The sequence below is a fragment of the Colossoma macropomum genome, unplaced genomic scaffold (assembly GCF_904425465.1).
Source record: "Colossoma macropomum unplaced genomic scaffold, Colossoma_macropomum, whole genome shotgun sequence".
Lineage (NCBI taxonomy): Eukaryota > Metazoa > Chordata > Actinopteri > Characiformes > Serrasalmidae > Colossoma > Colossoma macropomum.
Window position 1 is genome coordinate 4336348 of NW_023494796.1, and position 15521 is coordinate 4351868.

General features: G+C 38.1%; 1 protein-coding gene across 1 annotated transcript in view; it reads right to left on the reverse strand.

The window, feature by feature from the left end:
- The window catches only part of LOC118817135 (zinc finger protein 850-like), a 267264-nt gene that overhangs the window by 198585 nt on the left and 53158 nt on the right, over nt 1-15521 (reverse strand). The window contains 2 exon segments of the mRNA XM_036583844.1: nt 4574-5796; nt 13439-13648. Coding sequence (XP_036439737.1) covers nt 4574-5796; nt 13439-13648 — 1433 coding nt within the window.

A 15521-nucleotide genomic window follows, 5' to 3' on the forward strand; every position in this document is an offset into this window, starting at 1 on the left:
CCTCACATGCTCACTCGCCAAGCTTGTGTGTTCTTCAGTTAGTAGTTTGCACTGGAAACACAAAGGCGCACTTAAATGGACAAAGAAAACACTACCATCATCAGCAATTTCCAGCTGTGCAAAGCCAGTGGTACTTAACTCTGTCGAAGAGTTAACTCAGTGGAGAGTCATATCCTCACTCTTCCATCAGATGTCTGCAGCCTCTTGCTGGTCGACCTCTCTCTCACTTGCTCCCTTGCCTGCTTGCCCAGCTTCAGCATGCAGCTCTGACATCCACTGGCTCTTTTTAACAGTTTGGTACATCAAATGGATATCAGTCCTAAATTCAATATTTAAATTTGCATTAGTGCAGAGTTGTAATTTACATTTGTTAATTTACATTTAAAAATATATATATTATTTAATGATTAATTTGCTATCTAAAGGGTGCTGTTATTATAATGTATTAAAAAATGCATCCTGGCCCTTGCTGCCTCACTACAGAATCAAGATCTGAGCCAATCCAAGTATATTTACTGGATTAGTTATCTGCTATGTTAAACATATGGTTTTGCAAAACTCAAACATACACTTTTTTTATTACAATGCCCTCCAATAATATTGGTACTTCTGGTAAACACAAGCAAAACATGCTGTAAAAAAACATTCTTTTGTTTCTATTGTTTATCCATTTGATCTTTCATTAAGAATTTTAACACAAATCTAACTTTTATTTGAAGTGCATTGATTGAAACAAAAATAAATCTTAACATGAAATAAATAATTTGTCTCAAATCTATTTGTGCCACAATTGTTGGCTCCCCTTCATGTAATACTTTGTGCAGCCTCCCTTTGCAAAGATAACAGCACTGAGTCTTCTTCTATAACATGTAATGAGACTACAGCATACATATCAAGGGATCTGAGAACATTCCTTTATACAGAACTTCACCAGATCCTTCAGATTCTGAGATCCACACTGTGGATTTTTCTCCTCAACTCATCCCACAGGTTTTCTAAAGGGTTTAGGTCAGGGGACTAGGATTGCCATGGCAAAACTCAAAGGAGATGAGGTTCTTTTCTGTATGGCTACCTTTGTATCTATGCCAAACCCACCTCTGGTGTTTGTTGCTAAAAATCTCTAGTTTGATACCAATGAAAATTACAGTAATGTCTGGCAAATTGTAGGCATTTGAGATTGTTGGTGCTTAATAGAAGAGGCTTTCTTCTGGCAACCCTCCCAAACAGCTTCTGGCTATGTACATGACATCAGATTGTATTCTGCAATTCCTTAACTGTGATCTTCGGAGATTTTTTGGCCACTCAAACTCTGACCAGTAGATTTTTAACATCTCCAGCTGCTTTAAACTTGGAAATGGACATTTCCTGATTTATGCAGCTCAACAACATTTTGTCACATATCATTGCTGTATTCTCTGGTCTTTCTCATAGAGATGGATAACTAAGATAATTTGATCTGATTGCCTCTTCATATTTATATGCAAGTGAAACAGAATGTCATGGCTCACATTTTGTGTTCAAAGAAAAATGTCTATTTCATCATGCAATATAGGTTTTTTTTCTTTCAATCATTGTTCTTCTAATAAATGTTAGATTTTCTGTTAAAATTTGGAATGAAAGATCAAAAGAATAAGCAATAAACAATCTTTCCACAGTGTGCTTTGCTAATGTTTAACAGGGGTCCATCAATCAAGGCAGGTTTGGTGTCCAAAGTTTAATGTATTATATCATACTGTAAATAAGATAACACATTTTATATAACATTAACAGCATCTATCCAAGATTTTCTATTTTTTCAAATCTACTACACACAAAGGGTATTATTAGGTTGAACTAATTATTCATATTATCCTTATTATTCAGCTGCTGAAAAATATTAAGCATTCTGCATGCATCATACCAACAGTCCATCAGCAAAATGATTATATATTAAATATGAGAGAAATATTTGGCTACAAATATCTGTGTACTTACTTCTAGATAAAAATTAAAAATGTAACAAGTGGAGTAACACCATTCCATTTTTATTCCCCTGATTTAAACTTTAGTATGTACTGTACTGACTCTGCCTTTACAGACTAGCTGAATGTAATCTCACCACAATGTCCTGTTAAAAATTGTCATCTGCTCTACAATAAATATAAATTCCTCCCTGAAAGATCTGGACCTGAGTAACAATGAGCTTCAGGATTCCGGAATGGAGCTGCTGTCTACTGGACTGAAGAATTCACACTGTTTTGCTGCAAAGTAGATCTTTAATAATAAACGTTAAGCTCTTATATTTAATATTTTGTTTTTCATGAACATACATTCAAAGTTGTCAGCTTGGATGATAAAAACACTACACTGTAAAAAGTGGAATAGGGTAGGTAAGTTGATTTAAAGTGTTTTGTGATATTCAGATTGATGAACAATATTGCTTTTGTTAAACTTAAAAAGAATTTTTCAACAGAATTTGTAGTTGACTTGAATAAAACTAGTTAAACTGCTTGTTACCACACAAAGTGCATGTTTAGTTTGATGTGAAAAAATATTTTGCAGTATCAAGACAAGAATTATTCAAAATGCAGCTGCTAAGATTCTTACACACACCAAGTGTTCCGCATACATTATACAAATCCATCAGCAGTATAATTAATGTAGTTTTTATTACATTTAAATGACACTTTTGAAGGACTATCAGGCTGTTTTCATCTGTTGTATTTATTTCTAGATATATGAACTCTAGATATATGGAGAGTAATGTCACTCCATTCTCCTCTTTTAAATAAACTGTGTTCTGAATTTACTCTGTGTTTGCAGATTGATATGTGTAATTTTACCACACCATCCTGTAAAGAAACTGTTATCAGCTTTACAAAAAGTAAACTCCTCCCTTAAAGAGTTGGACCTCAGTAACAATGACCTGCAAGATTCAGGAGTGGAGCTACTGTCTGCTGGACTGAAGAGTTCACACTACAACCTGGAGACAGTCAAGTGAAATTTCTGTTTATTTGATTTAATTATAAATAATAAGCACTTCCATTTAATATATGACTGATTTCTAGAATGAACAATTATACATTGAAAATTGTTTTTTGGTAACGACTGGTAACATTTTGAATGACAAATATGCTAAGTGAATTTTGCAGATTTGAAGATTCTGGGGAGTCCTGCTTCAAGCAAACAGAATTCTTAGTGTTGATCAGACGTAGTATGGATCAAAGACGGGAGGCGCTAAAAACATACCTGTCAGGGGGACTGCAGGATCAAAGCTGGGAAACTCTAAAATATAGGTGTGGTAAACATTGGTTGTTCTTCCAAAGGCCCTGGACAATTTATTCGGATACAAAGCATCTCAGACTCCATCAAGTTTCTTATCAAGAAATAAAATCAAAACACATCTCAGCCAGGAAGCTTAAAATTGGCCACAGTTTGGATCTTCCAGCAGGACAATAACACAAAGCTCACAAAATGTCTCAGATACTTTACTTGTATAGCAGCAGGGAAAGAAGCATTAGTTTGGAAGCAGCCATAGTACAAACACCAGTGACAGTTCTAATAACTCACATTCAGATGAGCTATATAATAATACGTGGAAATTCAATTTAGCAAATTGACAATCATGTTACTACAGTCTGCATCATTTCTTATGCAAATACGTTTAACTCATGCTAAAGAAAAAAAACATTGATTACACAATTCATAACAGGCTATTAAGAACAAACTTCTGGAATTACATCCTCCTCCCGACCACCAAAAGAAGACTTTTTGTAGACTTGCATCTTCTAAATAAAAAATAATGAAGAAGATCAAAAATATGCTATTCAAATTTATATGAAAACTGACTGAAATCTTTATGAAGCTTATGACAATTTCATTGAGAGAGAACAACAGATTCATGACCACTGACACAGAAAACCCTTACAATAATTGATATTTAGCCAAAATGTGTGTCATCGGAAAGCCTGAAAATTTAAACATATGACAGTTTCCACTTCAGTCTCTGGATGGCACTGTGGACATGTGACAGAAGCAGAGTCTTTTATGATAAATTATTTCTCGTCTTTGGAGCACAGCATGGGCATGATTCTTGAACTGTCTGGGTCATGGGTCGTCATAAAGAGTTCTTTTCTTCTGGGGTATTTCTGTGTTTCTTATTTTGAGATGATAGCAATATTTTGATAGAGGCATCAACCATATCATGGCTTGATTTAAACACAGGGGGAGAGCTGTCAATTCCTGGGGGGTGCATCCGTCATTGCATCAGAAACACTATACTATCTTAGATCTACTAAATTAGGATTGTTTGCCACAGCATGGGCAGTGTAAACATTTTGGGGAGAATATGCAGTACCACACCTTCTCACTGGGTGTATGAGCTTTAGACTTGGTTTGATGTTTCATTTAATTTTTAATTAATGCTTATGTTTTGTGTAAAACTAGAGAGGTGGTTTTCCCCAAAAACAGACTGAAATCTGGCCTGGAATCACAGCAGACTTTTACAGCCAGAATGTGTTACGGTTACACTCATTATTGCTGATATCTTCCACAGCTTTTAGTGCACTTGTGTGTCTTTGCAGTCTTTGAATGCCTGAAATTTTTCCCACACCCTGAGCAGTGAAACGGCTTCTCTCCTGTGTGAATGCGCTGGTGTTCTTGGAGATTACTCTGTCTATTAAAACTCTTCCAACACTCTGAGCAGTGATACGGTTTCTCTCCAGTGTGAATGCGCTGGTGTGTTTTGAGATGACTCTTTACAGTAAAACTCTTCCCACACTCTGAGCAGTGATATGGTTTCTCTCCTGTGTGAATGTGCTGGTGTATTTTGAGATGACACTGTACAGTAAAACTTTTCCCACACTCTGAACAGTAATATGGTTTTACTCCTGTGTGAATGTGCTCGTGCTTTTGGAGATTACTCTTTTGAGTAAAACCCTTCCCACACACTGAGCAGTGATACGGTTTCTCTCCAGTGTGAATGCGCTGGTGTAGTCGGAGATTACTCTGCTGTCTAAAACTTTGTCCACACTCTGAGCAGTAATATGGTCTCTCTCCTGTGTGAATGCGTTGGTGTCTTTTGAGATGACTCTGTTTAGTAAAACTCTTCCCACACTCTGAGCAGTGATAAGGCTTCTCTCCTGTGTGAATGCGCTGGTGTTCTTTTAGATGACTCTGTACAGTAAAACTCTTCCCACACTCTGAGCAGTAATACGGTTTCTCTCCTGTGTGAACGCGCTGGTGTGTTTTGAGGTGACTCTTTACAGTAAAACTCTTCCCACACTCTGAGCAGTGATACGGTTTCTCTCCTGTGTGAATGTGCTGGTGTGTTTTGAGACTCCACTGTTCAGTAAAACTCTTCCCACACTCTGAGCAGTAATATGGTTTTACTCCTGTGTGAAGGCGCTGGTGCTTTTTGAGATTACTCTTTTGAGTAAAACCTTTCCCACACTCTGAGCAGTGATATGGTTTCTGTCCTGTGTGAATGCGCTGGTGTAGTCGAAGATTACTCTGTTGACTAAAACTATGTCCACACTCTGAGCAGTTATATGGTTTTACTCCTGTGTGAATCCTCTGGTGGTCTTTGAGATTACTCTGTTTAGTTAAACTGTGTCCACGTTCTGAGCAGTGATATGGTTTCTCTCCTGTGTGAATGCGCTGGTGTATTTTGAGAGCAGCCGGTACAGTAAAGCTCTTTCCACACTCCAAGCAGTTGTGATTTCTCTCCTTTCTGCATTTCTGTGTTTGTCTGTGAGATGTGTTCATGTGAAGAGTACCAGATGATGTTTGCTGAGTACATTTTCTTGATGCCATATTCTTTTATCACACCTGTTTCAGCAACTTAACTGTTCTCTTGGTGGAATGTCCTGTGGTGCCTGAGGAAGAACATTTAAGTCAAGTAGGAAAGTGCAGGAGAAGACTTGAAACTTCTTTCTGGAAGAAGAAGAAAAAAATAAAATATAAACTCAATTTGCAATGCAACAACATTTAGTCTAATCCAAACCAAGAATATCAACTGACAGAAAACATAAAGAAAGAATAAACTTCCATCTGATTTGGAAAAGCCAATAATCTAATAACTCAAACTCCTTAAATACACACACGGACCACTGAAGTCATGTTGCTATGCCGATATTGGAAACTGCAGGGCTAAAATAGATTTCTCCTTTGCTAACATAACTAGGACCATTCAACAACCACCAACATTTCATATTGTGGTAAAAAAAAACTGATCCCAAACTCGCTATGTTTCATCCTTCATTCTTCATTTTCCACTGAACTGGATCATCTTTTTTACAAGGTCATTAAAGAGCTGAGATAAGAATTTTGCTACATGTATTTTATTTTGGCAAGTTCTCAGAGCTTCAATGTCTTATCAGGCCTTGATCCAAGTCATGCATAGATAATTTCAGAGTATAAGAAATTGGTCTCATCTGAAACTATAGGTAATTGACTCTTACAAAACAAGAATTTAAGATACTGTATATCTGAGCACTTCCTTTTTATAAACTTCCACTATCTGAAATGGCATTAAGAAATTAAAGTTAAGGACAACTATTGAAGTTGGGGCAAGATCTGGAAGACTAAGAAATATCTTTTAAAAATACTTGTAGACTGTTCAGTTAGGCAAAGCAAAACCCTCACCAAACTGCCATAAAACTGCGGGAAGATCTGGCATTTTGGAATCAAGTGTTTTGGTCTAATACAACAAAAATTTAACATTTTGCCTACTACCACAGTTAATTTAATTTGTACAAACCCCATTTCTGAAATATTTAGGACATTTAAAAAATGTAATAAGAATCTGTGTTAAATCTGCAAGTGTGTTATTTTGAACTGTGAACTGACAAAAATACAAAGAAAATATTTTTAATGTTTTGGCTGACCAACTGGATTGTATTTCACAATTATAAACAAATTTCAAACTTACTGCCTGCAACACACTGAAAAAGTTGGGAAAGAGACTAAATGTGAGTGAAATGTTTATTAAATAGTTATACTGTTTTTGAAACATTTCTCAAAGAGCAGGTGACTTGGTAATTGCAAACAGTTTAGGTTTTTCACCATCTACGATACATTATATTGCAAAAAGATTTAGGGAATTTGGAGAAATCTCAGTCTGTGTAGGTCAAGGCTGGAAACCACTGCTGAATGTGACTTTCGAACCCAGACATGGGACTGCATGATAAACTGTCATGCTGCATGTTAAATATAGCCACAAGAGCTCAGGAGTACTGAAAATTGCTGTCACTTAACACAGTCTGTCACTGCATCAAGAAATGCAACTTGAAACTATCATGCAAAGAGACAGGCATGCATCAATTCTATGCAGAAACGCTGCCAAGTTCTCTGGTCTAGAGCTCATCTCAGATGGACTGAAAGACAGTGGAAATGTGTCAGATGCGTCCATGTTTCAGCTTGTTCGGCAAAACAGACATTGAGTTCACCCAGAGTGTGGGTGACTTCCGTATGTGTGAAGGTACCATTGACACAGAGAAGTTTATCAGGATTTTAGTTTTTCCTGTGAAGCCCATGATTATTTCAGCAAGGCGATGCCAGGCCTCATTCTGCACGTGCTACAACAGTGTGGCTGCATAGTGCATAGTGTGTGCTTGACTTGCTTGTCAGCACTCCAGATCTGTTGCCATTTAACAATGTAAGGTGCATGATGAAGAAGAGAATCAGACAATGACGACCACAGACTGTTGAGCAGCTTAAGTCTTGTACCATGCAAAAACAGGCAAAAATTAGTATGCTCAGTTCCCAAAGAATTAAAAAGTGTAATTAAAAGAAAAGGTGATGTAACATGTGGTAAACATGCCTCTTTCCCAACATTTGTTGAGCATGGTGCAGGGATCAAATTCTACATTTATTTGTATTTGCAAAAGACAATTAAGTTGGTGAGTGAAACATTGGACATCTTTTCTTTGTCCAGTGGCTCAAGAGAGAATTAACAAATCACATTCTTGTTTTTATTCCATTTTTCAACATGTCCTATCCTTCTTGAAATTGGGTTTGTGGGGTGGTACAATATGAAAAGGAGAATGATGTACAGGGCCATCAAAATTGTCAGCTATTAATAAATCCATCAAGCTTTTTACAAAGAGGCAGGAGTATATACAAAAAATACCTAGCTACAGGTATGTACACACACACGCACACACATACAACCAGAGGACTTGTTCTCTTGTTCTTCACTCCCTTTCACACTTAGCCAGCTACCTAATTAATACCCAGATTTCTGTTTTTGTTATTTAAACCTTGGCGAATATCCAGCACAATACCACACCCAACTTTAGGGGACAAATACTCTTTTTCTTTATTTTAACGCCATTTACAGTCACGACTGGTGACCAGTCCAGGGTGTATCGTGCCTTCCACCTTCCAATCACTGCTGGGATAGGCTCCAGCTGCCCCCGCGACCCAGAAGGATGAGCAGCTTAGAAAGTGTTTGTGTATTTACAGTCACAGTTTATGATGGTGTAGATATCGTATGACGTATAACAAGTAATGGTAAAGCTGTGTATTCCACCCACCCATTAGCCCCACCCTCCAGACACCCAACAGGCAGGTTTCCTCAAATGAGTTTAGTGTTGTTCATTTATTTAGATGTGCTCCAAGTCAGTCCAGGTTGGAGTGATCTGTAAGGATGTCAAGACAATGCCTTATGGAGATGTGAGTTCTGTCTTTCCAGTTCAGTAGAACACTTTTCAGCAATGGTGAGTTACATTAGCATAAAGACATCAGTAAAGTGGTTAGAGTGGTTTGGTATGAAATGGTTGATTCACCACCTCTGTACACCACCACAATAGAACTGAAATGAAGCAGTGAAGATGTGACTGAAGTTCAGACTTTGTTTTAATTCAAAAGATTTTGCAAAAATACAGAAATATTACAGAGTCCCTCCATTTTCACTCATCAGAAGTAATTGGACAGTTGACGGAAGAGCAATTGAAAAAGGATTTGTGTACAAATATTAAAATAATTCCTTGTATTTATAATTATAGTTTGTTACTTTTTGAGCCTGGGAAAATGGAGGAAAACATTAATGCAATAATTTTGTTTAAGCACTTGACTTAAAGATAAAAGTCTAAACTTCAATCCAGTCATGACTGCTTCATTTCAAATGCATTTTGGTGGTGTACAGAGGAAAAATTACAAAAACTGCCATTGTCCAAATATTTATAAACCTGACTAGATACATCTTTGGCTTTAAGCACTCACCCTTTATTAAAGTGATACCTAATTCTCTGTTCAAAATCGGTTCCCGTATCTAAAAACATGAAAAGCGAAGTAATTAAAAGATGATCTGATTTCCACATGGCATAAAGTTAAAAGATGACACATTTCCACATGGTGAGGATGCAGAAAAGGTTTTCTTCTGATTTTCTTCTCTTCTTCTGCCATGGCAACAGCCCTATTAACTAACTGAAAAAAAAACACATCTTTTTACCTAAAACACCACTGCATCTAAACTTATTGGTACTGAAGTACTGTTTACTCATAAAACTACAAGGATCTTTAGGAAGAATGACTTCATCATGAATGTGACTACCTGCCCCATCACACCCTATTCACACTCTCACTATACATAATCTTATACTCTCCCTAATCTGCACCTCCACAGACATTCACAGCTCTCACATTACACCCCCCTCTAAACAGACCACCTCAAACAGCCACCATAGACACTCTTACCAGCTCTTAATCTACCAGCCATTAACCTGCACATCCTGCCCAGACATTCACAGATCATTTATACTGTTCTATAATAAACTACTATTTATTCTCTACATTTGTACATATACTGGACTCTTTTTGATGATGAATTCAACAGACTTTGTTTATATTTAGCCACACTAGCTAAAAGCCATTGATAACAAACTGTTATCCAGCTAACATAAAGCAGCTGTCTGAGTCACATTTACCTGAGATTTTGTACTCGGTTCTTTAAAAGGCTGATGCTACAGACAATAAAAAAAACAATAATGCAATTTCTCTGACATCAGCTCAGTATAAAGAGCTAACATTAGTGTAAAGTCTATTCGTGTTTAAATTCACTTCATTAATAAAAAGGTCCTAAAAAACAGAGAATTTCACATAATTCACAATTTACTGAAAGAACATCTGAAAGTTAATATATGCACTTAATGTCATTATAAACACCAGTACTAGTTTGGATGAGTCATTTGCTACAGGACAAACGCTCATTTTAAAAAGATTATAATACTAAACAGTGACATTCTAATCCATATCCTACTAATAAATACAAAAAGAATGATCACTTAATCACATGATCAGCTGCTGCAGCCGGTGTATAAACCCACTTTAAGCTTTGTGTATCTTATAAAAACACCTCCATATCATACACAGAAAGGGAAAAGCCACATCTGCTGCTCCTCAGACACACAGCCCATTTACAAACCACCATCTGAGACACCCAAACACACAAATTAAGATACTTACATTAACTATCTTAATATTTCAGACGGTAGACATTAATAAACACAGCGTGAAGAAACACATAAGTTCCCCAAACCCGGTCACAGCAGCTCCTCCTCTAAATCACTGCAGGATGAGCAGCGTTTCCATCAATGAGGCTCTAACAGACATTTAAAGACCCTCATCAGTCAGTTACACCGACATATAAGGACTGAAACCAGCTTAAAGCAGCACTTACAGCTCTTTAATCTCAGACTGAGTCTCCGTTTCAGAGTCTCCCCCAAACACAACGTGCTGTCCTCATGGAGTTCCACCAGTTCCACCGCCTCCGTGTTCGTAGCCCACCGTAACACCCCTATTACACGGGACTCCCGTATTCATCATAATATATGCTCCTCCTACATTAGCTGACACAGCCTGTACCTCCCACCACAAACAACTGTCAGAAAAGGGAGATCAGAATGCAGCTGCTAGCCTGCCGTTAGCAACAGCAGAGCTAAAACACGGTCCATCGCACTCACAGCACATAGAAAAGATTGGGAAAGATAGAATACATCAATACGTATATAGAAAGATAAAATTGATTATAGAGAGATAAAATAGATTGCATTACCTACCAGGTCTGCTCTCATAGCAGAACAAGAGGAAGAAAAACAGTGCAGTGTAGCCTGTTCAGAGGATCTTCTGTGTGGAGTTACAGACGTATCAGTCAAAATCATGTGTGTGAAATCAATATTGGTGAAGAGGAACAGATGGAGCAGGAAGAGGTGATGATGAAGAAGGTGAAAGTCATGCCTTTTTAAGGGGGATGAATGAAAGAATGGTTCCTGCTGTTCAAACAGAGGAAGAACACACTGAACCTCCTTTGGTTACAAAGCTTAAAACTGGGCGGGCTTAAAAACTGGGTAGAGCAGTACAGCATCTCCCTTGTTTTTAGCTCTTTCAGCTTTGTTGAGTATTTTGTTCCTTCATCATCCATCTAACTCCCTGAAGATGGAAGACCTGTTTAAAGGACACAGTGATGATATAATATCAGACGGACAGCAGAAGGCACTACTTTCATTCTAGAGTTTTTGAAGTAATGAAAAGTCATCTGTTGAAATGTGGTCTCTCACTGAGAAATGGAATTCTAAGAATCTGCTCAGCTGTGATAAACCTGCCTGTTCATTCTTAACAAACACAAAAGGCCACAACACATCAATGCAGTCCTCACCATATCTTGGCCTCAGTATAGGATTCATATCTAACTTTCCTGTACATTCAAGTCTACATGGGTTTTCCGAAAGGCTGTTTAGTCTGTAGTTAAAAGGGCCTTGGAGTGTCTATTTGCCATCTCAACCTGTGAAGAGTTTAACACACCAAGAGTTTAGAGTTCTTTAACACACTTTAAAAAATGTATTACTTGTGAGTTTGTAAGGAAAGCCAGAGCACTCACCGAACTGTACTGATGGAAAGCCATTGAATATAGAGAGTTTCTGCTGTACACAGACCTGTTATTCTGCTTCTCATCTTGGACACTACCATGTACAATAACTTCCTGCTGCTCTTCACAGGGTTGACAGTTTTAGTGAACCAGCCTTGTGCCAAAAGTGTAATGATCGTGACTGCTGACTTGTTTTGTACAATTTCAGAGAGCTTTACAGAACGTTTGGCTGAAGATGTGCAGATTCATGATCCTCTGGATTCTGTCTCTGCTTTTCCTAAAAAAACTATGTAAAAGATCTGAAAAATATGATCAGAAAAGCAGAGCTCAAGCTGTTCATCTATCAGAGAAAACATCTGCTCCCTGTCCTATGGACTTTGTGTAAAAAGACCTTAAAGGAGGACATCTCAGTGAACCAGAGCCAGAAAATAGACAATTTCAGGAAATTAATCTAGCTGAATTCTGTCTAAAGCTCAAAGATGGTGACAGCTCATTCTGCACAGGAGATCAAATCTCTTTAGCTGGAAACTCTGAACAGTCAGATAACAGAACGTACATTATATACCACAGATTCAGCGGCAGGATTCAACCATTTTAACGCATACAGAGAGTAAGATCTTTCCTGTTTACTGTACAAGGTTAAAGTGGACAAATTGCAGGTTAAAGTCCGTTTTGCTTCCATTCATAAACGTACATATTTCATACTGCATGTGATTACAGTTTGACCAAAATGAGCCTCCAGATTCTTTACTTTCTTGGTAACTTTCTGTTACCAAGTTAGTTTCTGTGATTTTTTTTCTTTATCTTGTTCTTTATTATTCACTATTTTATTGTTTTCACAGTTGCCATTAATTTTTATTGCTTTTTAAAATTTATATTTAAAAAAAAACATTTTAATTAAAACTGTTTTAACTTAGGCTCGTTCAGGTTCAAAACATAAAAGTCTCTAGAGTGTTGTTCCAGCATATTAGGTAGAACCAGCAGAGAACACTGCTTAGTGCACTGTAAAAAAAATCTAACTCCTTAAATGTTAGGCAAATTTAAAAAAAAAATATTTGGCCCAACTTTCTCATGATTATTTAAGTCACTTAACAACCTGTATTGAGTTTATGAGTGTATCATAGCAGAAGAGCTGCATAAACTGACTTTTTCCATGAGTTCTATTACCTGGTTCAGTCTGCTGTTGAGCGAACTGACCCAGTAGTGTCATGGAGCTACATAACAGAATATACTAAACCCAGTGTACAAAACTACATGCACTACTGCAATATGGGGAGGTACCCATAAAGATTGTGCCATGCAGGCATTTGACTGTCTTTCCTCAATCTTCTTGCAGTACAGTACCATTTCAGCCCTGGTGATATGGCCCATGACATCTATTTCTATGGGGCGCATCAGTCTAGCCTCCAGTTCTGAGCACTTGGCCTTCTTGAGAGGTTGGAGATCACTTTTGTCCCACATGAAAATGCAGTGAGAATCAGTGGTGCAGCCAACCGCTATCCTTCTCATGAAGTGCCATATGTCAACATGCCCCGTTATGCTCAAAACATGTTACAGCTATAAGTGGACCCACAGCAGTCCCGATCAACATACAAAACCTGGGACTGGAAGCAACCCTGGCAGGTCTCCCAGGGCAACAGGTGTGATCAGTCCAGATGATGCAGCTCTAATGAGTCCTCTGCTGTCAGTGAGAAACTGGACCTGTTTCTGCAGCCAAGCTTCTGAGAGCTGCTCTTCCGGCTGTTTCTGGATTTGACTGCTGCTGTTCCCCAAACCCCTCTGCCACATCTGCCGCACTTCTGGCTGTCACATCCCAGTCTGGAGGTAAGGAGGCAGGGAAACTGGACATGATGGCCCATGTCTAGGTGAGGGACAATGTTCTGGCTTCAGCTGATGACCTCTTGCAGCTCTTGCACGCAAGGTATTCTGATGCTGTAAAATAGCAACTGCGGACACCAACCACCTGCCTGGTCCACTCCAGCAGAGGTGAGCTCCTCCTAGTATATTTTACTAGAATTTTACTAGAATAAACTCTAATAAAATTACTAGTTCATGTCAACACATTACTGGCTTACTGGTTTTAAATGTGCCTGTGATGTAGTGTTAAACAAGAGTCAAGAGGCTTTTATTGTCATTCCATCCATGTAAAAGTACACAGTGGAGTGAAATTATGTTCCTCCAGGAACAAGGTGCAACAAGGAACAAAAAAGTACAAAATTACGAAGAGTGTAAGTAGTCACTTTTGAGACTATATCTTAATCAGATATCTATATATTAATCAGAATGTTGCCAGAAAACCATTAGAACAATGTAAGAACATCAGTCAGAACACCTCCACAATGCTGTTAGTACACCGACAGAACACCGTCAGTACATCAATTAGCTTCCAGAAGACAATCACCAGAGCACCATGAGGATACAGCCCCAACACCATTAGAAGACCATCAGAATATCATTAGAACGCCATCACAACACCATTAGTAAACCATCAAAACACCATTAGAGCCCCATGAGAACACTGTAAGAAAATCACAAGAATACCTTTAGAACACCATGAGAACACCTTTAGAACGCCATCAGAACACCTTTAGAACATCAATCAGAACACCACTAAAACACCATTACATCACGATAAATACAAAATAAGAAGACCGTTTGAAAGAAGAAAACACTTTCACAACACACCATTCAGAACACCCCAGAACACTGTCAGTACATCAATATGAACACCACCAGAACACTGTCAGTATATCAGAACATCCCTAGAACATCAATCAGAACACCATTACAAACATCATCAGCACACCCCCAGAACACCATTAGAAAATGGTCAGAGCTCCACTAGAATACCATTAGAACACCATCAGATCATCTCCAATAAATCCATCATATCACCATAAGAACACCACCAGTACATCAAACCACCAGAACATCTATCCAAACAACCTCAAAACGACACTAGAACACCACCAGAACATCATTAGACCACCATGAGAGCACCACTAAAACACCATTCGATTATTAGAACCCCATTAGAATACCATCAATCTGATCACCTTTAGACCACCATTAAAAAACCATCAGAACATGCTTAGAACACCATCAGAGTACCATCAGAACACCAACAGTACATCAATCAGAACACCAATAGTGGTGTTCTTTTGAACACCACCAGAACATGATCAGAACACTGTAAAAACACCACCAACACACCATCAGTACATCAATCAGATGACCACCAGAACACTCTTAGAATATGACCACCTCCCCAGGACACTGTCACAACACCTTTAGAACATCATAAGAATACCATGAGATCACACCAGAACACATTAGAAAACCACCAGAACACCATTAGAACACTATCAGAATATCATTAGATCATGATCCGGACACCATCAGAAAACTATGAGAATACCACCAGAATACCAATAGAGTACCATTAGAAAACCATTAGGACACCACCAGAATGTCAATCAGAACACCTTCAGAAGACTATTAGACCACTTGGACACCACCAGAACCTCAAAAGTACATCAATCAAAAGATCTTTAGACACCACTTAAACACCGTTAGAACATCAGAACACCACCAGGGCATCATCAGAGCACTATGAGAACACCTGGGAAACAGCTTTTGAACACCATTAGAACACCGCCAGAACACCAATCTGAAC